The sequence below is a fragment of the Euprymna scolopes genome, chromosome 23, assembly GCF_053919585.1.
Source record: "Euprymna scolopes isolate OS-2025 chromosome 23, ASM5391958v1, whole genome shotgun sequence".
Classification (NCBI taxonomy): Eukaryota; Metazoa; Mollusca; class Cephalopoda; order Sepiida; family Sepiolidae; genus Euprymna; species Euprymna scolopes.
Window position 1 is genome coordinate 19,561,166 of NC_136504.1, and position 25,869 is coordinate 19,587,034.

Consider the following 25,869-nt stretch of genomic DNA (forward strand, 5'->3'; position numbering starts at 1 on the left):
CTACTATTAACCCGTGAGAGAGAATAACAATGAATCTGATGGGTTAGCTAGTTAAACTAGACTAAACACCATGTATACATGTAAAAAGACCTAGTAACATGAATTCCATGCATTTTAACCTGACGAGTCCCTCTGAAGATGAAATGCAGAAGATTCTATGTAGCTTAATTGCCATATATATTTTAATAACTTACTACCTAGCTTTACTCATATTGAGCACTGTTCAAGTAAATACTGAAAACGATACATAAAATATATCTTCTCATACCATTTTATGTGGATACATGAACAATATATATATATATATATATATATATATATATATATATATATATATATATATATATATACAACACACACACACACACTATTATATAAAAGGAACATTGTGTGGGTGAGTTCGTCCCTATAGATTCGAAAATGTTTGGGCCGATTTTTGATGAAATTTCATACAAATGTACTTCATGTATCTGGCAGTGTTATTGGATAGATTTTGTATCAGAATATCATTGATAAATATTGATAATCGAAAGTTAACATCTTATACAGCCTAACATCACAAGTGCATTTGAGAAGTTTTAAGCATAAGCAGAAAGTTTTAAGCATAAGTAAAAAGGCCAAGCATATAAAATCAACAATAGGCGACAGGCGTGCATTCGAAATGAATGTTTCTATTTAGAGCACAATTGAACCATGATACTTGACTTTTACATTTTTAAACTTTAATTCGAGCCGTTATATATAAAAATAATTTCATGAAATTAACAGTAGGTTCTCTACAGTGCAATGTAGACTACAACCTATTGTAGACTGTCACTGCAGGAAAGCATGTGAAGTTTCCTCTCGGTGCACCATGATGGGTTCCTAACTAGAGCAGGCAATCAATCGATTTGGTTGAAAAATAGGCGATTTCACCGATTTTGATGACAATAAAAATATAGGACTGTGAAACATTTGTTAATCATCCTTCAATCCCGGGCAACATCGGGTCTCGCTGCTATTAATATATATATATATATATATATATATATATATATATATATATATATATATGGTGGCTCATAAGTCACTTTACCATTTTAAGATAACATATCCTTTTGTAAATGTGTGTTTTTTTTATATATTCCTTTTTTTATTATATAGTTTCAAGATTGGAATTTTATTATGATTGATATATGAAAAATGTCAGGTTAATCAAAATTCATTTATTGAAAAAAAAAAAAAAATTATAAATTGCAAAGTGACTTATGCATATTCCTGTAGATATATTACTAGAAATATAGGTCAGTTTTATGAATAATGACTCCTTATTTTGACAATGATAAAGTGCAATAGATTGTTCTTTTTTTACATTTTTATTTGTTTTTATTGATCAGCATTTTCTTACAAAGTCGCAAGCAGATAATACAAACATTGACCGGTCAACAAAATTATTAGAACCAAATTATAAAATTTAAATATCTAGAAAAAGTTTTATAGATTTGATTACAGAGTATATAGACAAGGCATTCGAGAACGTCATGTGCTTATTGAGTAAGTAGAAATTTTTTTTTTTTTTTTTTTTTTTTTTTTTTACAAAGGCATCACCACATTATCAAGGCCCAGAGGCCACTCAAGGATAAGGGTTAAAGAGTGTACAGTAGAAGTTGGTCAATATAGTAATCATTAGTAATGAAAATTTGGTAAATTTAATAACTTATATGGAACGGCTCATCAAGAACTTATTTACTTTAGACTTGAACAAAACCATATTGTAGTCAGCCGGAAAGCAGGAAAACGGAAGACAATTCCACAGGCGTGCAGTTCTAAGAAAGAAGCTTTGTTCATGGAATCTACGTTTAGGTTTAGGCACAGATAAAGAGTGGGGGAAATTATTGATAGTGTTTACAGCTAGACGAGTGTTTCTTGTGAAAGTTTGGCGAGGGGGGACCATAGATTGAAGCTCAGTTGAACACTTTCCATGAAAATAACGATACATCAGAGACAAACTCGCAACGTCTCTTCTGTGAGATAGAGGTTGCAAGGAGGAGAAAAGGACATCTCCTACGAGGCTACGAAGTCTATTTTGAACTCTATCAAGGCAGGACAAGTTCTTTCTAGCAGCTCCTGCCCAGATGTGGCAACAGTATTCCATCCTTGGACGTACCTGGCTCTTATATAGATAGAGAATAGCATCAGCAGTGAGATATCTACTGGATCGATAGAAAGATCCCACCATTTTTCCAGCGGCCTTGGCAACAGATTTGATATACGTGTTCCATTTAAGATCAGGAGTAATGGTCAAGCCCAGAAGCTTGTCAAAACTTGAGGCCTCCTGAAGACGAGAGCCATTCATTTCAATTGATGACAAATGTGGATTAGAATGTTGATGATGTAAAGAGAGAAGCTTGGTTTTAGATGCATTAAAAGTAACCAGCCACTCCTTTCCCCATTGTACTACGTGCTCAAGATCAGAGGAGAGAGAATTGGAGAGAACTTGCTCGTTTACTGTCTTAGATGTGGTACCATAAATGGTAGTGTCGTCAGCATAAATGTCTACAAATGATGTAAGGATATGATTTGGAAGATCATTAATGTAGATCAGGAAAAGAGTTGGGCCCAGGATGGATCCCTGAGGGACACCGGCATTAATATTGTGAGCTTCTGATTTTTGCCCCTCAACTACTACTCTTATGAATCTATCAGAAAGAAATGATTTAATAATTGAGAAGACTTTTCCAGCTATACCATAGCTAGCGATCTTATGAAGTAAACCTTTATGCCATACCCTATCAAAGGCTTTAGATATGTCAAGAGCAATTGCCCTAGAAAGATTGCCACCGTCGAGAGATTTGCTAATCCTATGCGATATAACTGTAAGGACATCTGCTGTAGATCTAGCAGAACGGAAACCATATTGAGTGTCACTAAGAAGGTTATTTTTGTTGAGATGTTTGATTACTTCTGTATTTAATACAGATTCTAGCAACTTACTCATGACGCACAGGAGACTTATTGGCCTGTACTGAGAGGGGGATGAGCGATCACCTGAATTCTTAAATACAGGGCATACTGATGAGATTTTCCAGGGAGATGGGAAACTATTCTCCTTAAGACAACGTTTAAACAGTTTTGTAAGTATGGGCGCTAGTTCAGGTTGAAGTTTTTTGAGTACTATAATTGGAATACCATCAGGGCCAGTTGCTTTACTGGAATCAAGGTTTTTGATTAGCTTGGCAACATCACGTACAGATATACGTATATCACATAGCGTGTTTTCTGATACAAGAGGAAATATTGGGGGTTGGCGGTCTTGGTCGCAAAGGGTAGAATTAGCTGCAAAGTTCTTGACAAAGAGTTTGGCTTTGTCTGATGCTGACGAGATTACCTCAGATCCATTGATAATAGTTGGGATGGAGCACACGCTTCTGTTCAGGATTCTGTTTGCTATTTGCCAAAACTGGTGGGAACCAAGCCGCTGCTCAGCTACTTTGGACTTAACAGATTGAGCATACAACTCTCTTGCGTTCCTTATTACTTTCTTACAATGGTTGCTGGCAGTCCTGAAAACGGCTTTAGTTTCCATACATCTATTACGTTTGAAGCAGTGGAAAAAGTGATTTCTGTGCGCAATGGCAGCAGCACATTCTGGAGAGAACCATGGCTGGCTGTTAGGTTTTTGCTGAAATTTTTTAGAGGGTATGAAATGGTCAATACCTACAATTAACCATTCAGTTAGGTCTAATACTATAGAGGACACATCCTTTTTAAACATGGAATGCAGAGGTAGATCAGATATAAATGTACGGAAGCTATCCCAGTCAGCCTTAGTGTATCGATATACTGTACGATGAAGAGGTACGTCTGGGGACTTATTACATTTCATTTTTATCTTAATTGATACAACAGAGTGGTCGGAAGATCCAAGAGGCGACAGAACAGAAACTGAACATAGTTCAGGGCAAGTTGTGAGAAAAAGGTCTAGTAGGCTCGCATACTGGCCGTCATTATCGGGCACACGGGTAGGTTCCTGAACAATCTGAGTGAGGTCATAGGCAATGGAGAAATCATGACAGAACCTCCCCTCATCATCGGTCTTGTTTGAGTGGGTCAACCATTCGACGTTGTGAACATTGAAGTCTCCACATACGTGAATGTTAGCTGAAGGATAAGTAGAAAGGACTTGGTCAATTTTCTCAGATATGCTTTGAAAGATAGTAACTCCGCTGTTGTGGGGGCGATAGAGAGTAAATATAAATGCAGTAGTGTGAGCTAAAGCAACCCGGAAGCACATATAAGGTAAGTTAGGATCTTCCCTGGAGATGTCCCTCCCACATGGAAAGCTATCTTTAATATAGGCACATATTCCATGCCCATGGCGATCTTGGGGGTCAGATTTAGAAGTTAAGTTAGAGTATCCTGTAATTGCAAACTCATCAAGGGAAATAGCCTGTCCAATGCCAGTTTCACTTAAAAATAAAAGGTCTGGTTTAGTCTCCTGTAATTGGGTTTCAACCTCTGGAAGGTTAGAACGTAGACCCCTGATGTTGGAGAAGGAGACATGGTAGTAGGGGTCTACGTTGGAAGTTGGAGAACCGGGTTTAATCGTGTATTTTTTCTTGAAACTTGTCATGATGAAATTTTGGAATTTGTGGACTAGGTCGACAGATTTACTTAGAGCAGGACAGAGAGGGGAAACTAAGAGAGAAAAAGAAACGAAGAATTTTTTTTTTTTTTTTGTACCACATGATAAGGTAAAGCCGTAACAATTACCCACTAGTATGGCATCGAGAGGCCCCACCAGAAGCTACTGCATGGTCCAGATTCCATTCACCAAATGGCAATACAGCAGCCCCAGTACTTTGCACCTGCTGATAGGACAGCCTCCTTAGTGGTTAATCCAAGGTTCGGGTCCCTGACTATCAGGCGGATAACGTCAGCCCAGACAAAACGTTTACCTCCAGCACCCTTACTAGTGACATGGCTACAAGGATAGACATAGAAACAGAAAATTTCCACCAACTCTGCCAACTGTTCGCGCAAAAATACTGCCAACCTAGAAAACAGCTTTTTCTTCTCCCTTTGTCAGAAAAATCACTCATTTAAAAATGAGGACTGAGGGACAAATAAGAAGAAGCGAGAGTAACAGGAGAAATGTAAATAATTTGAAAAGTCGGAAAGCAAATTGAAGAAAAGCAACTCAAACACAAAAGCATAAAAAATAAAACAAATTTTTGCTTTTTTTTTTCTAGGAGGAAAAAATCCCAATCAAAGCGAAAAGTGATTTGCCTCATTTAAGAGACCCAAACCTCATTAAAGATAACGACTTGACATCATTAAATTATTTAAATGAACCAGAAGGTAAGTTTTTTTTTTTTTTTATTTGCTTGTATGTTTCTCAGGATTTTTTTTTTTTTTTTAAACTTATGACTTTCATTTTCAACTTCTTTTGATTACTCTTTCATCTTTTCGCCTTTTTACATGATCCTCCATCTTGTTCCCACTCTATAAATATCTTGCTTTTTCTAATGACCTTTGTTACACTCTCTGTCACTTTTCCTCTGTCGTTTCTTTTGCTTCTTTTGGTTTGCCCCGCTTTTCTCCTGTGGTTTGTCCTGCTTTTCCTTTGTGGTTTGTCCCGCTGTTCCCCTGTGGTTTGTCCTGCAGTTCACCTCTCGTCTGTCCCCCCCCCCCCGATGCCGTTTATATTCCTCTATCGCTTTTCCTCCCCATCGTTTGTACCACTGTATTGCTTCTCTCCCGATCGTTTCTATCACTCATTTTCGACTGCTAGTCTGTATCTGCTTCTTTTGTTGGCTTTCCCCATCCTTCTCTCTCTTCTGTTACCCCCCCCCGCTTCATACCCCTCCAATGCAAATTGCCTGCTCCTATGTCTTTCTCGTTTCTTGATTCTACTAAATCATATAGTCAATGATAAGCCTATCCAATTGCTTTATTTATTTTTTACTCCCTCCCCCGTTTCCTTTGTTAGGAATCAATAAAGTTATTAACAATTGTAAAAAAATGAGTGAACACAAAACATATTCTAATCTGTATTTACTTGCCTCCCCAACAGAGTAAAGATGGACACAACGTTGTCTTTTTATTGAGAGAAAATCTTGTCCCACAAAAAAAAAAAAAAAAAAATGGACATTCTTGATAGGAACAAATTACCTGTATAGTTCCATCAGCACTCTTACAAATAAGAGCACGAGCACAACAGGTTTAAGATAATAATTCACTCCTCCTTTTAAAGGATGGATAATTTCCTGAGACTGAACATATACTACATGTTGATCCTAACTTGAATGCTGGATAAAGATGTAATGTTCAAGTTGTAGTTTTTCAATTGTCTTTTAAGAAGAGTAGAAAATAAATCTTGACTTTACTTTTGTCAATCTCATAACTCTCACATTCCTAATTTTATCCTTTAGTTTTTCTCATTCCATGAGCGATGTTTCTGACAAAGTGAAAAGAACTGCTGTTTTCTGGATCAGAATCTATTCAGTTTACACTTATTGTTGGCTAGCTTTTAACCATGACGAAGTATATATATGTTTGTTTTTTAGTTCCTTGCATCAAGTGGTTTCATGCCTGGTCTGGAACGATTCCCATAAAACAAAGAGACCTAATAACTAAAATCCTTTAGAAAAGACATAAAAACAAAGAAAATTTGCCCTGTTCAGTAATTTCTAAATGGCAACCTTTTGAATGCCGGATTATTCAAAATTTGGTCGTTTTAATTTCTTTTCTTTCGATTTTAAAGCAATAGTGTGGTATTTATCAACTACCACAACCACCACCACCACCTTATAATCCACCTTCCAGATTTAGCTTTCATACCTATCATTTATTTGATATTCATTTAAATGTTAATTAAGCAAATAAATAAATAAATTGTACAAATTTCTGTGCTAACATGTTTTATATCGCTGTTATATATTTTAGTTTTTGCATCTTTACATTAAAAAAAAAAAAATGGGACTTATATTTATATGTCCCATCTTTTTTTTAATATCTTTAAATAAGTTTGAGCTATTTAAAAGTTTTTTAGCATTTTAAAATATACATTTACTTTATATGTAGCCCCCACTCCAAAAACAAAAAAAACAACAACTTTTAAATAAGTATTGTTTTGTCTGTCTGTTTATGCCAGGCACTAAATTCTACTGTGCCTGCTATCTGAAGATGGAGAGGAAATGTTATTGAAAATGGAAAAATCTTAACTTCCAGGGAAGAAATTTTAGAGAAATGGGCTTCATTTTACGAAGATTTATATGATGACCCTAATACTTGTGATCCACTCCCAACTTCAGGAGAATTACCTATTCCACATAAAGCAAAAGAATTACTTACTTCATATATAAGAAAAGAAGTCATAACAACTATTAACAAAATATCTACCGGTAAAAACCCTGGTATCGGCAACATTTTCATTCCGAGTTTTTAAAAGCTGGTGGTGATGCCATGATTCTAGTTTTTCATAAAGTGTTCAATCTCATTTTTAGAGATTAGTAAAATTCCTTCTAATTTCAAGAAAGCATTAATTGTTGTTTTGTACAAAAAGATGACATGTCCGAATGTAAAAACTATAGACCTATAAGTTTGTTGAGCCATGTTTATGAACTCTTTATGACTATCATTGGCAACAGAATCACAAGTGATCTTTATTCCTGTCTCCCAGATTTCCAAGCAGCTTATTAACCTGGAAGGGACTCAGTCAAACAGATTTTTGCCCTTAGCCAATTGATTGAAAAGTCAATCATTTTTATTAATTTATTATTATACACCATTTTTATCGATTTTACAAAAGCTTTTCATAGTATAAAATTAGACAAGACCCCTCTCAACAAAAACTACATTAATCTTCTAAAATCATTTTATGACAGATCACAGGCATTTATAAAAACTGACCTGGTGTTTAGATCCTTTGTAAACATAAAAAAGGGCGTCAAGCAAATAGATATGCTCTCAGCAATTCTGTTCTGTGTTGCACTAGCTGCTATTCTGCTTAAGACAGAAGAGACTTGCCAAAGCGGTTTTTCCATAAGTGGACAAATCCTGTCCAACCTCTCCTACACTGATGATATCGCTCTTGTTAATGAATGCACACATAAACTTCAAGTTTTTGTTGATGTATTAGCAAAGAATGCAAAGGAAATAGGATTAGAAATAAACATAGAGAAAACAGAATGTATGTCTACAGTTAAATCACAGTTTGGCCTAAACATAACTATTCACAGTAAACCCATCAAACAGGTCACCCAATTTATTTATTTAGGACACAAATTGACTTTTTCCAATAATCACGAGACAACATTGAAACACAGAGTTCGGCTGGGTTGGGCAGCTTTCCCAAAACACGGCACCATTCTAAAATCAAAAATGGTGCTAATAACTGTTAAAGTAAAAGTTTATTTATGCCCTCCTATTAATTTTATATGGCTTTGTATCACATGAACTAAACAACTAGCCAATCGGATTGAGGTGTTTCAAAATCACGTAATGTATTTCATTACAGGACATCACCTGATCAGAAAAAAAAAAAGAAACAAAGTAGCCACCCTCCATCAAACTACTTCCCTACCCCCTCTATTTGATACAATCAAAAGTAAAACCCTTAAACTTTTTAGCTATGTCAAACGATCAACCACTGGCCTGTCAAAATTATGCCTTGAGAGTATGTTAGAAAGCAAAAAGAGCAGAGGAAAGCCAAGGAAAAGGTGGAAAGAAAATGATTTTGATTGGACATCTCTCAACAGTTGGACGTCCATCAACCAATTTGCCCTGTATTGGAAGGAATGGTGAAAAATAAGTCACATGGGTTCACAATCCACAGCAAGCGGAAGATGCGACTCATGATGATCATCATTAAACCTAGTATAGGATTGGAGTTTGTGCAAGCGCTACTTAGACTAAAACTAAAAGAAATGATTAACAATCGTTGCTTTTAATGCAAGGTGATGCTTATAACAAGCTTGATAGCCATTAAAGCTAGGGTCCACAATCTTGGCTGGACCTTTTGGGACATAAATTACGATGAAATAACAATTACCAAAATATTTTTAGCAAATGACTTTCTAGTAATATCCGATAATTAGTTAATTAGCAAAGGCACCTACAAATTATTGCTTCATTGAGATTTATTGCTTTATTGTTTTTCTTTAAGCATTTTCAGGATTTGTTGATACACAATTTTGTAAAATGTTGAACATTCTCTTTATTGTATCATATAAATTATATTTTACTAGCAAGACTCGTGTTCTAGCATTGCTCAGGAAAATTCAGGAACCTAAAACTCTTGCTCCTACACCTGAACCACATATAATTATTTTTAACCAAATTTAAAATTTTCTATATGCATTAATTTCCGTGTTTTTTTTTTTTTTTTTTTTTTTTTTTTCCCCAAACCGTTTTACAAATTTGGTTACTAAATTTTTTTTCAAACACTTTTACAAATTTGGTTACTAATTTTTTTTTTAAATTTCGTGCTGGTCTTTTTGTTCTCTGCATTTTTCATTCTTGTTTCATGAGTGTTAGTGTCGTGGTTTCATGAGTGTTAGTGTCGTCTAGTAGTTGTCAATTACCTCATTTGTTTACATTAGACAACAAATAAACTTCTCTTGCATGAAAAACACAAGGAGACTTTACGAAGTTCTTCAATTTAAATGTGTGTGTGTGTGTGTGTGTGTGAGAGAGAGAGAGAGAGAGAGAGAGAGAGAGAGAGAGAGAGAGAGAGAGAGAGAGACTAATAACTAATAATTATTTCCTTCCTAACTTACTTTTCTAACTTGAGAAATGAGAAGCAGATGACAGACCTCAGTAAAATTCAGCTTAGTTTATCAGTTTCTACATATCTTGTTCGTAGGGATTCATGGAAAGAATTGATTAAAAAACCTTTGTTTCTCTCACTCAAAAACATGACTTCATAATATCATTCGACTGTTTTGTTTAAGAAATTTAACCCGTTGCATCTCACTTCCCTACATCACCCGTCTCTCGGTACAAGGCTGTTTGCAGTTAGGTTATCATCACATGTATTAAGAGTGACCCTTGTGAAAATTCACACTAGCAAACTTAATCACTACTTAGGGTCTTTATTATATAATATCCGAAAGATCTAAGCTACTTAATTGTAAAAAAAATCATACACACTGTGGTGAAAACTATGAAAGTATACTTCGCTCAACATCTGTTAAACACGTTACTATGGGCTGCTTGCCTACAGGTTACAACATGGTTATATTCAAATTCAGTGTTAACAGATTTTTGTTATGAGCTGTACACACTAATAATTCATTCGTTGTATCAATATTTCCCAATCTTAAAAGTTTTTTCATCTCTGAACATAAGTCTGTCTCCTTATTGTATATCCCTGATTAGTGATGATTAATTAAGAAACAAAAAGGTTAAAAAAAAACGTTTTAATTTTAGAATTAAGACCATATTTGAAGGGTCTTACAATTAAAATGCACTCAACTTCTGAGAATGTATTTAGTTTTACGTAATATAATTATATTTAAATCTTATTAGAACAGAAAATGGGTTTATGCTCCTTTTACAGACGTATTTGAAAATAAAAAGATAAATACGATGACCTACCCTTAAGAAAATTTACATCATTCCTTCCAGATTTTCACACATTTTTTTAGCTGTTTTAGTTTTATATTATTTTTTAGATTTTCTTATTGACTTTTTATTCATTGTTTACATTTCTTTTCCAGTTTTACACACCTTACAAGTCCGGTTTATTGATAAGAACATATTCTACACATATTGTGGTAAGTATAATTTTTTTTTTTGTAAGTTTTTGTATTACGCTTGATATACCATCACTGAACATTTGAAAATGTTTGAATGAGGATTTAAAACACATAAAATATTGACTATAGGGCAATCTATGTAAGATCTATCAATCTGTTGTAGAATGCTATGAACTTGTGGTTATGTGCAGTAGATGATTTTCAAGTTGGTTCACTTTAATCCATAAAAAAAACAGACGTCTATATATATATTCTGAGTGAAACAGTGACTACCCATTGACCTCAGTCTGATAGGTTGAAAAGAATTTGCTGAGAAAACAAACCACTTAAGATTACAATTTGTGCAGTTCACTGCACAGCCGCTTTTTATCTTCATCCAATATCAGGTTGATTTTAATGTGAGCTCTGATTATGTGGTTTTGCTCAGTACTGTAATAAAGTGATTTTCTTTCCAAGAAAAAAATCAGAACTCAAGGTTAAAACCAGTAATAACTTTTTTTTTTTTTTTTTTTTTTGAGAAGTTAAAATGATACTTAATTTCTCTAAAACAACAAAACAACCGGATCCCTTTCAGCCCATCAAACTGAGTTCAAAGACCCATCTCTTCTCTCTCTCTCTCTCTCTCTCTCTATATATATATATATATATATATATATATATATATAATCTGCCTTTCTTGGTGGATTACACAGCAATCTCACTTGAGAATCATCAGCTGTTAATCTATAGACATAAAAACTGGCTGACCAGGGAAGCCATTATTTTAAATGTGCATAAAATCTGTGAAATCTCAATCTTTCTCAGCAATTTTCTTGCTTTTAAGAGGCGATCACTTTTTTTTTTTAAAGATCCAAATCAATTTTCTAAGCAGTCTCTTCTCTCAACCAAACATTTTTACCATTACAGGTCTGTCGTTTGTAACATGGAACATTATTGAACATGTTTGTAACATTGTAACATTATTGAACATGCGTCATTATCAAGCATGCACCATGATGCATGTTTATACCATTGCACATTAGTAACATGAACTTCTTTTAATTTAAAGCTGATTTATAGTGCATGTCACTTAGATTGGTGACCATTTTGGAATAGTTGAAAGTGAAACTGGTGACTGTTGCTGACCATGTTTGTATTCATTTTAAGGAAAGGTATTTCCATCCTCCTCAATGGATAGATTCTAGGTAGAGCAATTAGTCTAGATGGAAAACTCTGAAATAATAACAATTACCCCAAGTAGCAGATCTAGTGGTAAGGTTGTGATTTCAAAATTTACATAAGTAACCGTTTATCAATTATTGTTTAACAGAACGTGTATATGTTTGTAACATCATCTATATTAAAAAAAAAAAAAAAAAGGATTATAATCTTCTTTTTTTATTTTTATAGACATGGCATTTATCATTTTTGTTTCAGGGCATTTGCAACTTCTATGCTATCTTGGTTCTTACATGGAAACCCTGTATTTTAAGTTGTGGTTTTTCTCCTATCTTAGTTAAAAAAAAAAAAAAGCTAGGAAAAAAGATAAAATGGTTGGGTTAGGGTGAGGCTAAAATCAATAGAAACAAGCTAAACTGTAAGAAAGAGTAAAACTTTGCATATTAAAAATTAAAAACGAATTTAGTGTATGTGTTTTTGGTTGTGTAAGTTTCCGAATATGAGAATTAGCAAATAGCCAAAACCATTAACGGAATACAAGAAAAAAAGGAAAAGAAACAACAAAAAATGGCTGACTTTACAACAAGCAAATCAAATGTTCTAGCTCGAAGCTGTGATGAATTTTTTCTTTCAGAAGAAGGTGCTGCCGATAAGAGTTTATAAAGTTCTTTGTTTAAAGGGGTAAAAGAGTTTATATCTACACTCCTCACCCTCGCATGAAGAAATGGCAGGAAAATTGGAAAGTAAAATTATTTCAGGACATTTCTTTTCACCTCCACAATGAAGCATGTGAAAACAACTTAATTTTAAACAAACAAGGCAAACTCTTGTTTTTTTTTTTATTATTGTTTTCCCCAGAAATAATTGCTTACATTGGTTTCCATATTTGAGACCTTGTTGCAGGAACATGATATTAACTGAAAAAAAATACAACAATCTGAAAAATCTACCTTTACCATAAAAAAAGAATTAGACTTATTCTACGGATTATATTTACTAATGCAACCATGCAAGGTAGATTTTCTGATAATTAAATCATATTCTATCCATGAACCTGAACTGTATGTAATTGAATTACTTGAAAAAAAGAAACATTCTTAATGAAGTTCATCATATATTAATGAAAGTAAATAGAATCTAATTCAATTACTTAAAAGAAAAAATTCCTTACGATTCCATTATTTTATATCAGTGAAGCTGAACAATTTAATTATATTATCCATTCTATTCTTTATGGAGTCCATTTTCTCAATTGAAAATCGTCTCTGGAGACCCAAACCAATTTGTCTGGTGATAAAATTCTTCTGTTGATCAATGAACACAGGATACAGTGTTTACTCAGAAAATCATCAGTGAGCCTGCTTCTAAAAGAATTCCTTATGGCACATATGTCCATGCAACGCTTCCATGGTTGCTAAGAGCAACACCATTTCCTTTCAGCCAATCAGATAGAAGGAAGGCGTGTCTTATAACATCTTATCTTTTCTTTTCTTGAAAGACCTTGCATATGCTTACGCACATAAAAATCAATTAATAAAATTCTGTTTTCATTTAAACACAAATCTATCCAATTGAAGACACTACTCGCTCGTTAATCTATTATATGAAAGGCAGTTGTCTGTCTTTGTGTATGTGTTAACCTAAAAGTTAGAGACTACACAAGACACACCCACTAAGCAGATATATTCTTTTTCAACGCTGCCTCAGACAAAATATGGAGGCCCTGAGTATGATCTTAAATAACATCATGTAATGCCCCATTTGGTGGCTGTGGAGAATTTGGATTTGCCCCATATTTACCATTGCTACCAAATGCATTTTGGCCTGGAGTATTAATACTTGTTAACACTAGATCCGGCTGTCTGAAAATATTAACTTCCTGACCAAAAATTCAATCATTTTTTTTTTTTGCAAAACTCAGTCATGCTTTGCAAAGTACAAAAAACATTTTTCTTTCTACAAAATAATTGTACCAAACATAAATAATAAAAGCTTTTTACAAAATTTATTTTGTAAAATTATTATTATTTATTATTATTTACTATTTTTGGTATTAAATAACCTGAAAAAGGGTCGATATGCTATAAAACAAAGCAACCAAACCAAACACATTTGAAGATATAATGAACTTGAAACATACAAATTTTTTCAAACTTAGTGAATTCTGCATTAACCCCCAAAATGGTTCATATGCCATTAAACAAAAATAACTAACCAACCAATCAGACAGAATATGGTCACATTTTTTTTTACTTTATTATAATTCTTTTGTGAAAGTCAACATTTAGTTTTCTTTTTTCTTTTTTTTTTAAATTCACCTTTGGTGTGAAATAGTGATTGTAAGAGTGGAGAAGTAGAGAAAGATAGCGATAGAGGCTTTTACAAAAAAAGATGTTGCAATTTTCTTACTCTTCTATTTTGTCGGCCATAAACCCCTCTCCTCTCTAACACTAAGTAATCATATAAGTTCCCAAACCATTTTAAAGGGTATCAAATTTTCTAAAGACCAAAGATGGCCAATTCTCATCTTTTTTTTTTTCTATGAATTTAAAAAGAAAAATTTGGTATTGTCATAAAAAATGACAATGTCAGTATTTATATTTTCAAAACATTTCTCATTCATTATGTCATAAAATATAACTTAAGACACCTCACAAAAATGATTATGTAAAAGTTAAATAATTAATACAAGTAAATATTTATGTGTTAAAATGTGTTGTGAAATTGCTAAAAGACAAGTAGAAATTCAATTGTAACGAAAAAGGTAAATACAAGATAGAAATGAATGATGCATTGTAAATTTTGAAGAAACACTTTCCAAATTAACGTGTGTTTGCGGCTGAAATTAAAAGTCCACTTATCTCTGCAGTTCTTTGTTTATGTTGCATGTCTGTTCAGTTAAATGGCCATTTTGTCTTTTCCCACTTGAATTGAGTGCTTAGAAGTGTGAGGGGAAACTCAATAAAACTATTAAGAAGATAAGAGGGGTAACCTATTAACATATGAGGTGCCTTCAATAAGTTTCCAGACATTTATTTTGTATGGGCACTTTTATTGATAGTACGCACATGAAACTCTATTTCCCTTCAAAGTAATCTCTTCCAGCTGCAATGCACTTGTTGTACTGTTCCAATGACTTCTGGAAGACCCCATGGAAGTCCTCTTGTGTCAGTGTGCCAATGACATTTCTCACAGCTTCTTTCATCTCCTCAATTGTTTCAGAATGACAGCCTCCAAGGTTTTGCTTGAGCTTAGGGAATAACCAAAAGTCACAGGGAGCAAAGTTTGGACTATATGGAAGGGTGAGGAATTGTCTTGATGCCCATCTTGGTCAAATAGTCTGTGACAAGAATGAAGTTGTGGACTAGTGCATTGTCCTGGTGGAAATGTCAATGACCTGATTGGAAGAGTGTTGGCTTTTTCTGACGGAATCTCTTCCTGAATGTCCTTAAAACCGCAACATAGTATTCCTTGTTAACTGTCTGTCCAGTGGGAACCCAGTGCATGTAGATCATGCCCGTGCTGTCAAAAAATGAGTTCATCATAAGTTTCTCGGTTGGTTTGCTCTATATTGCCTTCTTGCGTCTGAGAGAGCCAGCATGCTTCCACTGAGAATTCTATCTCTTGGTCTCTAGATCATAGCAGTAGATCCAGCTTTCATCGCAGATAAGAACTATAAGATCTGAATTGATCAGCTCGACCATCTTCCTACTGTCATGACAATGTCTTTCTTTCTAATCTTCTCTGGGTACCCTTGGGACAAACTTTGAGCAAATCTTCCACATCTTCAGTTCTTCACAAATAATTGTGTGTACAGTTCCCACACTAACATAAAACTGTGCACTTATTGTCTCTATAGACTCCGACGGTCCTTATCCATGAAATTCTTTATTTGACCAATCTCGTGTTCTGACTCCTCCCATCATCCCTCACAGAACCCCTGCCTTCCTTGAATTTCTTATGCCACTCAAAATGATGATCAATTCATGCAAGATGGTCCAAAAGCACTCTAAAGCATTCCATGTTTCTGTAGCATTTTTTCTATGTTTAAAACATAATTTTATTACATATCTTTAAATATTATTAAATATAATATTTATTGCCTATCGTTAAATATTGCATATTTAACACATTTTATTGCGTTTTTTTTCTATGTGTCCTCACATCCAGATTGCATTTTTGAAATTCACCAGCTGTGATAATTGGACTCTAGTAGAATGCATTCCAATTTCTGCTGTAGCTGTTCTTTTAAACCTGAAATCATAAAAATTGGTCAGTCATCTTCTAAGATGTATAGCAATAACATACTGAATTTTCCAGAGTCTACAAAAATTTTAAATGCATGTTCAAAAAAATTTTGGAAACTTATTTAGGGCACCTCGTATATATAAACGGAAGCGCTAAAAATGACTTTTTAAATTTAACAGATTTTTTGAGATAATAAATATAGAAGCATCTTTTGTTAATCCTAATTATAAATTAACTAAAATTAATAGATTATTTTTTTTATTTTTATTTTTTTTTTTTGCTGCTTAATTTCCACTTGTATTGAATATTGAATCACCTATGCCGAGTTCAAATCCCATTAAATCTTTTCTGTTTAATTATGCACTAATACTGTTAGAAAAGACATCCCCTCCTTTCCAACTATGCATAAATAACAAGTTGTGTTCAGTGAATCATATGCAGCAAATTATTTACAATTGTTTTGGTATTAAATAAAGGACTGATATGCTGAAAAACAAACCAAACCAAAATTATTAATAATTAGCATTTCAGCCCTGCGTTGCCCAGGTGTTTGGTGGTGTACGTTAAGCAAAAAAAAAAAACAAAAAAAACAGCGGTCAATTTTTTAAAACTTTGACCCCTATTATGACCCCTTAACATTTATTGTTTTTGGCTGAAATCAAGTTATTAAGTTAGATCCATGTCCAAGGAACCTATATCTAAAATTTCAGGTGTTTAGACCCAAAATTTACTGAGGAGTTTGGTAGAGTTTTCAAAGGTCAAATCGTTGAACTTTGACCCCTTAACAGCCAAATTTCTGGCCGAAAACGGATTACAAAGATTTTCCCAAATCTCAGTACCCTGTATATCAAATTTCGAGTCTGAAGACTTAAAATTGACAGAGTTATTGTGTAGGGAAATGTACACAGACGCACACACACAGATAAACAGACATGTTCACTTTTATAGATATATAGATTAGGTGTTTCCGCCTGTTGTCCTCCTTATCATATTCCAAACATTTCATATGCCATATTCTACAAGTTGCTTTTATTCTAATTGGTGAACTTAAAATTTTGAACTGTATTGTATGCATTTAACTACATTGCTCTTATTCAGCATTCCTTATCTACTGGCACTGTAGAATATGCCGACTGCATCCCTGCAGGTAAGATTCCCTCCTCCACAAAGACTACTTGTTGGTTGTGGGTAATGAACCATGATGCCTGAGGATGGAATTCTAGTAATCGAGCTGCTTTTAACTATGAAACTTTGTATTATTTGGATTCTTCAGACTACTGTTTTCATCTTGAGTGTTATTTTCACAACGTTTGGCTGATATAACATCTGACCTTCTTCAGGTGTATCTTGTCAAACTCGAATCTTCTGTTGAACTTTGGAATCTGCATACTATTTTGAATAGAACCCTTTAATTAATCCTTAAGGGTAGCGTGTTCTCATTCCGTCAGCTATGGAATTATTAGCATCATCATTCTATTTTATGGTCTTTTAGTCTTAGATTAAATAAGAAAGAAGTTGGAGAGGGGTGATCCAATCAATCAACTATATTTTTTTTCATGTATCAGTTTAATTTTTTTCTCCATTTTTCTTTGTGAAGGATAGATCTTACCATGTCTCAGTAGAATCTATAAAAGAGTATCTCTTAAATAACACCTTTATCCATTGAGCTATGTTTTGGTTATTGCAGAGAATGAAATTAAGATTTCAGTTCAACATTCTTGGAAGGTTATTATGATATAAAGCATCTGATTAAGCTAACGAGTACAATGGCCGAAATGTGAGCATGATGTCACTAACCAGGATAAGGAGAGCCATCTGAAACCTGTAGATAATGTGAAATATTAGGGTTCATTTATCTGTTCTATGACATATATGACCTTTTAGCATTATTTAAGGCTGAGGCACAATAACTTTTGTAAGCAATTCAATAAACGCATATTGCTATTTTACCCATTTGGGTAGGGATTTGTGGGTTCATACCTTTCCAAATGGTATTAGTGTCTTGTTGGCAGTATCCCTTCCCTTCATGTAAACAATAATACCTCCACTTAGAAATATTGTCTACCCTCAATTGTTCTAAGTCAATACCAGTGTGAAACAGAGTTTGAGTCCAGTCAGATTTTTATGGAGTTGGAAGAGTTTACTCTTTACATAACTCCAATCATAAACACACGGCCATTTATCCAAACTTCCATCTTTGTTTTCCAGTCAATAATCCACAACAACAACCAAAGGAGATTACTCTAAGAACTTAATACAACAGAACTTTTTGTATCTTCATACACATTGGGACAATGGGGAAGGGAGCATAAGCTATGGGTAAGATAGCAACTTGTCTTTAATGAATCGCTTACAATTTGGTGTTGAGTTGGGCAACCAGCTATGGAATCATTGGTTTGGTCTCTGTTAATAATTGTTTACTAATATAACTCATTTAAAGTTTTCATTTTTTTTCTTCTAATTAAATTTCAGGAATTGTTCTGGTGGCCATTAATCCTTACCAGGATGTCGATATCTACGATGAAACCACCCTAGAGATCTACCGTTACCAGAAGATCTTAAAGAACTTGGATCCTCATATTTATGCTGTTGCTGCTGAAGCTTTCAATCAGATGACCAGGTCAGTTGATCCTTTGGACAAAGTTTTCTTTATCACATCTTCTCAAATGGAGAGACAGACGGACAGACAGTTGTAGTAGAAAAAAAAAAAAAAAAGAATTTTTATAATTTTTTAACTTGGACAATGAGAAACACAAAAGTTAATAATCAGTTAATGTAGTTTGTTTGAAGCATTGTCTAGTATGTATATAAAGGTAATTTACAGAAGGCAATAGCTGAATATCTGAAGAAGGGAATTTTCCCCAAATATTATACATTACAGAACTTTCATCAGGCCACACTGATGCAAGTAAAAACAGAATACAATGTTAAAAGTATTTTTTGAAAAGTGCATGTATATTGTGTTAATAAAAGGTGAATCTGGCTAGCTGGTTCAACCATTATGTCTTAATTTGCTTCAGTTTGCGTCGCTACATTACACTTCTGCATTATATTACCTCCTACGAATTACCTTTATACAAAAATTAATCATTTTTTTATCTTGTCCTAATAATGTCATATGCAAATTAATTTATCAACATATAAACAGTATACAAATACATTTGACTCAAAAAATATCTCGTTTCATTAAAATAATGATCAGAATGTATGACAAGAAAGAAATATACAAATTGATTTACTAAACAGTAAAATACTTCATCTTCCATTTTCAATTTTTTTCAGTTAGTACATTTATTTCTGGGGGAAATACAAAAAAGTATGAATCAGTTTGAATTATTTTAAATTACCGTTGTGTTGTGTCCACCCTACAGATAACAATTAATTCTTCCACTTAGTATAAGAACATGGAAAATATATCTCTCAGTGATTATACATACTGGGCAGTCGGACTGATGTATACCCACACTCTTTATTTATTATATTTGCTTTTCTGTTCAATATATTTTGTTTTCACTAAATAATGAGTTGTATTTGTCTTCCAAACCCTTATTGGACAAAAAGAATTACCTTTGAAAACAGAAAAAATTCTTAATGGAGAAGATTGTTAGTTATTCTGAGATGTTCTTTAAATTTCTTTTGTTTTTTTTTGAGAATTTTATGTAAAAAAATATGTTTTGATTAAATTGATTTTGGCAAATTAATCATCATCAACATCATCATCTTTGCTGTAAAATGTTTTTACATTCTGTCGTGAGTTAGATGGCTTTTAGAAATTATTGCCTAAAAAAAAAAATCCTTTAAAACTCTTTATTTATTTTTAGTACAACAGGCGTATCCATTCAGTTGGAAAGTTCACTATATGCATTACAAGCCAGTTGCATTGTTAATAAACCCTTTTATTATGATGTCCATTCGAGTTATTATTAAATACATTCCAATAAGGTTATGAAATTTGTAGAATGGTTAATGTAAAAAGCTGAGTGGATGATTTTGAATTCAAACAAATTTCTAGAAATTTGAATTTATGTTTTCATTTTATTTTACTGGCAGTTGTTATTTTAAAGTGAGATGGACCAGAATTTCTAGGAGAAACCTATTTATCTTGCATGGTTTGTTATCTTTAAATTTCCAGGATTCTTTATTTATTTGTTTTCATGATTTTTCTTTTTTTTTTGTGTGTGTGAAGATGTAATGAATGTTTGAGTGAATGGCCTTGCAAAAGAATACCCGTTTTATGGGGTTGGTGAAAGATGATTTGAACACTGCTCCAATAATTACTGACACTCATGCTAAATAAGGTGCAGAGGAATTGTGCGATGTCTCTACAGTAGAATTTTGTATAATTAGTGATATGCAAACATTTCAAGCAGTGAATCTTCATAGCACTTTTGCCATCTCCGATATCTCGTAAATATCCCCAAATTATTCTACAAGCAACAAAATCCCATCCCTTCACTTGCTAGAAAATTACTCAAGCGAGGGAGCATCCCATATATTTAGTCCACGCATGGAGTATTGTTGTCACATCTAGGCTGGTACATTTACCACTAGTCTCTTACTCTTAGACAGGGTCCAAAAAAAGAGTATCAAAGCAACTTTGTCAAGCATTATTAGCCAACCTCTGTCCCATTGCCACGATGTTTCATCCCTGTCAATATTTTACAAGTAATTTTATAAAATGTTCTCTGATGAACTCCTAGCACTTATACCCTTTGACAAACATACTCATGACTAACCTGACAAGCAACAAAATCCCACCTCTTCTCTTTAGAGGTCCCTAGATGTTGGAAAGTCTTCTACTGTAATAGTTTATTCCCTTGAATTGCTAGACTTTGGAATTCCGTCCCAGTCTCCTGTGTCTCTGACTATACTGACATACAGAATTTTTAATAGTAATGTGAACAGATATCTCACTATTCAACTCCCTACATAGTATTTATGTAAATTTGGTCCCAAATAGTAGCCCCTTGCGTCCAAGTAGCAATATGCCTTGTTTGAGGTTAATAATAGTAGGTATTTATTTGCTTCCCCACGAAAGCAAATTAGACACAAGGTCGTTTTTTAATCTGGGGTGGGGGAACCAGCTCCCTCAAAAAGGAAGCACTCTGGCAGTGTCCGAATAAATAGCAATTGTCTGATATGAAGGGTTTCCCCCACATTGACCAAACCAAACCGGAAGGCCAGGCGTTTGTGTTACCTATGCCAGGTTAAGGTAATAGTAGCAAATAAAAATAATGCATTTAATTATGTTGCTTTTAAGTTCGATAAAAAGATGTTCACCATTTGGCCTTAAGTTTCTGAACTTGATGTTGTTAAGATCGGCGCTTGAGTTAAAATTCTTTTGCAACGTATGTGTGAAATGTTCCTCCTCCTGTTATTCTTGCCTGCTGCCAGTTTAAAGAGGTTACTGGTTTCTTAAATCTGTTTTCTTCCTCTCTCATCATTCCCACAAAACTTTAAAAAATGGCTTTTGCTTTTTATGGGTCTTGTTTGCTGTCCCATTGATGCTAAAATAAGAGACAAGGCATGCCATTCACCTCTTGATGGATTGAACCAGCTTCCTCCAAAGGAAGAAGTGTCAAAAGAATATTAAATTCACAAGCAGTCCCCAGTCGCATGCATATCCCCATCAGGAGAGATGATCAAGTTAGGTTTTTGGAGTTTTTGCAGGGAGGTATCAAACTTCTCTTACATACAATGCCTAGTCACCCATATAGTACTGATCAGGCTTACTGTTGCTTAACTTGAATGATCTCACATAATTATGCCGTTGATGCCAGGGTGCAAGTAGTTCTCTCGCCAAGTTTCACTTAGAATAAAGGATTAAAAAATATGAGATGCATTCAATTTGAAGAATCTATTAAAAAAGACAAATCATGTTCTTTTTGTTTTTATTAATTTAAACATAAACATTTTTTTAACTTTAAAAAGAAATTTGGTTTTATAGATTCAAACGGAACCAATCGATTATTGTGAGTGGAGAATCTGGTGCTGGGAAAACTGTCTCAGCTAAGCACACGATGCATTATTTTGCCCAGGTGGGTGGTTCCACCGAAACAGCCATTCATGACAAAGTGTTAGCATCGAATCCAATCATGGAGGTAAGTTTGTATTTAATTTGGATTTGAGTGAAGAATTCGTTCAAGCTGATCTCCTTTTAATTATGGAGAAAAAAAATTAAATTTAGAAATGAAATTAATGTTTATAAATAAATTAGTATGCAAATTATCAGCAAAAATAATCACTGTTTTTGGAGGAAGGGGGAGTAGTGAACTTTATTGTTACATTTTAACCTTGTGCTTCTTTAGTATCAAAACAAAAATCGAAATATTGAATTTCAACTAAAACCAGAGAGATGACAACAACAACAAAAACTCTACTTAGACGTCTTTCAGTCGACACTTTTATACATTTGTATATATAGGATTAAATAATAAATTAAATTATGAATTTTAAAATGTAGCTGGTAGGTGTAAAGGGTCCAGATGTGGGTTATATTTAGCTTTAGTTTTGGGCAAAGGGGGTAAAATGTGGGTGAAATCCCTATGAGAAAATTCAGATAACTCCAATTTTTGTAGAAAGTAACAAGCAATCCAAAGCTTTCTCTCTCTTTATAGGACTGAGATAGAAAAATGTGGGTTTGTATTACTGTACACATAGATTCGAAAAAGTTGTCAAAAAACAAATATATAACAAATAAATGTTATCAAAGGCAAGATAAGTTACTTTTTTTACCAAACTGAATATAATTTTCGTGGTTTTATTCAATGTAACATGTTTATTCAACTTGAAAAGCATGCAGTGTATACCAATGTATTGGAAAATTCAAAATGGCGCCCGACTCTCTCTCTTTAACACGGTAAGTTCGGGAAAAGGTGTTATAAATAATAAACTAGACAACATACTCTTAGAAATTCACTCAATATATGTTACCGTGACATAAGTTGACATATATTCGGTGGATTCTTAATAGTATTTTGTCTAGTTTATTATTTATAACACGTTTTCCCAAACTTACCGTGTTAAAGAGAGAGTCGGGCGCCATTTTGAATTTTCCAATACATCGGTAAACACTGCATGTTTTTCGAGCTGAATAAACATGTTACATTGAATAAAAACACAAAAATATGTCCAATTTGGTAGAAAAGTAACTTATCTTGCCTTTGATAACATTTATTTGTTATATATTTGTTTTTTGACAACTTTTTCGAATCTATGTGTACAGTAATACAAACCCAAAAATATCTATACAGGCATTTCTTGGTTGGGTGTTTCCTTCAGCTGATATTCAATGCGACTTGTCCTTATGTATGTTCCTGCAAGTTATGCTTCTTGTTGCTTCATCAGTGTCCAAGCTGTTGAGCCGTTGATTCAGACAGATTTGACCACATCTTTAAAAGCATCCTTCTTAAGGTTGTCAGAAAGAGAGGACTTCCAGATGGTCAATCAAGGATCCCTCAAAGCTAACCCTTGCAAAATTTGACAAGAAAGTCGAATATTTACGGAGAAAGAAAGGGAAACTTGTAGTATTTATCAGAAAGAAATCTATGATTAAATATGAGGTTTATTTAAATCCTTGATTCAACGGAAATTTGTGATTGTAACTTTTTAGAAGGAAATCTTTAAATTTGGAAATTTCAAATAAAACGAATCCATTTGATACTTTTAATATATGCATATATATATATATATGTGTGTGTGTGTGTGCAAAAATATGCTTATTCAATTATATTTCACCTTTTATTTATATCAATCCTTTAATTTATGAAGCTCGATATAACTAAAGAGCATATAAAAAATGAATGACAAAAGTCTATAGTCCAAATTTCAAGATGTTCTCCATATTACTATTTATTTTTCAACATAGTTAAAAAAAATAAATGGTAAGATAGACAACATCTTGAAATTTGGAATATAGTCCTTTGTCTTTTATACAATATATATATATACATATACATATACAGGGTGAACAGAAAGTCCTTGGACCAATTCAAAAGTGGTTTATTTATAGAAAATTACGAAAATATAAATTAAACATGAATGAAAATTATAAGTTAGGAAACCAAGAATAAATTCAAATTATTTATTTTCAATGTGATGTCCCTTCCTTTCGATTAGACGTGCAATTCTCTGTCTGAAGTTACCAACCGAGGCACGCAGCGTTTCCTGAGGTATTTTAGCCCATTCACTCAGAAGAGATGTCTTCAAAGCATCAACACTTGGATGAGCAACAGAACAGACCTTTGCCTCCAACAAAGACCACACAGAAAAATCCATGGGATTAAAATCAGGCGATGCAGGAGGCCACATCTCCTTACTCCAGAATCTTGGAAAATGACGTTGGCACCAGTCCTGAGTTTGTTTGGAGGTGTGGGATGGTGCTCCATCTTGTTGGAAGGTGAAAGGCTGATCTTTGAAGTGTGTCTTCATCTCTTCAAATGCTGGAACCAAAATATCGTTAATGTAGCGATCTGTGTTGATGTTAACCCCCTGCTCCACGAAAATCAGAGGCGACTTCCAAGATTAGCCGACTGCAGCCCACACCATGAGGGAAGACGGCTTTTGTCGGCGGAAAACTATTCTCACGGAGTCATCAATGTCTGCTGAAGACTTTGCGCAAACTTTGACGTTCTGATTGTTAACAGTCGCTTCAATTGTGAAGAGTTTTTCATCAGAAAAAACGATCTCTCGCTCTGCCGTGCCAGCCTTCAGTTCTCCAAGAAGAAGCTTTGCTCTTTCAAGTCTCTTGTGCTTTTGGGCAGATGTGAGGTACTGTCTCTTTCTCATCTTGTAGGGGGACAACTGGAGATCGTTTTTTACGATTGTTCTCATCGAGGTCACGCTCACATTCATGCCTTTAACCATTTGTCTTGCAGATCTCTTCGGGTTCCTCCTTACCCTCTCTCGGACAGCTTTAATCACCTGCTTTGTTCGAGCAGTGCGAGGTCTTCCACTCCTAGGACGGCCTTTAGATGTACCAAGTTCCTTAAATCTGTTCACAACATGGTACACGGTGGATTTAGCCACTTTCAAGAGCTTAATAATCTCTGAGTTTGTCCTTCCCGCGCAATGAAGTTGAATTATGGCCTCTCGTTTGCTCATTTTTCTGAAAGTTTAAACAAAATTATTTTAATATTTTTGTTGAAAATAATTAGATCCATAGTTAGACTAAATACTTATATTATTCGAAAAGAGAAAAAGTGATTTTAACAATATTTAATTTAAAAACTAAAAATGGTCCAAGGACTTTCTGTTCACCCTGTATATATACATACATACGTGTGTGTGTGTGTGTTATCTTTCACTATTACAAAAATATAATGAAAGTTTAGGCGTCTCCTTTAAAAATCACTTATAAAAGTTTATAATTGTGAATTAATTCCATTTTTTAGTTTTTGGAACGATAGCTTATGATATATATATATATATATATATATATATATATATATATATACATATATATATATACACACACGCTTTTTTAAAGGTGAGTTTTAAATACAACTCTACTTTCTTTAATTGCAGATTTTGCAACTATCGGTTATTTTGAGTTTAGCTTGATTTGGCAATTCATCATTAAGAGACTGACAGCATTTGCAAATTGTGCAAATTTATTTTATTTATATTTTATGAACAAATAATTTCATGAAATGGACTTGTCAACTGGCCATGTCATTCGTGCAATTTAACCTCATTAGATTATTTTCTTTAGGGATATGTA

The 25,869-nt window shown here is 33.7% G+C and overlaps 1 protein-coding gene across 1 annotated transcript in view; it reads left to right on the top strand.

Moving 5' to 3' along the window:
• LOC145245793 (unconventional myosin-Va-like) overlaps nucleotides 1-25,869 on the top strand; it is a 577,542-nt gene that overhangs the window by 246,196 nt on the left and 305,477 nt on the right. The window contains 6 exon segments of the mRNA XM_080107437.1: nucleotides 5,232-5,340; nucleotides 10,704-10,738; nucleotides 10,740-10,760; nucleotides 18,621-18,656; nucleotides 18,659-18,768; nucleotides 22,096-22,249. Of these exon segments, the coding sequence (XP_079963563.1) occupies nucleotides 5,232-5,340; nucleotides 10,704-10,738; nucleotides 10,740-10,760; nucleotides 18,621-18,656; nucleotides 18,659-18,768; nucleotides 22,096-22,249 (465 nt within the window).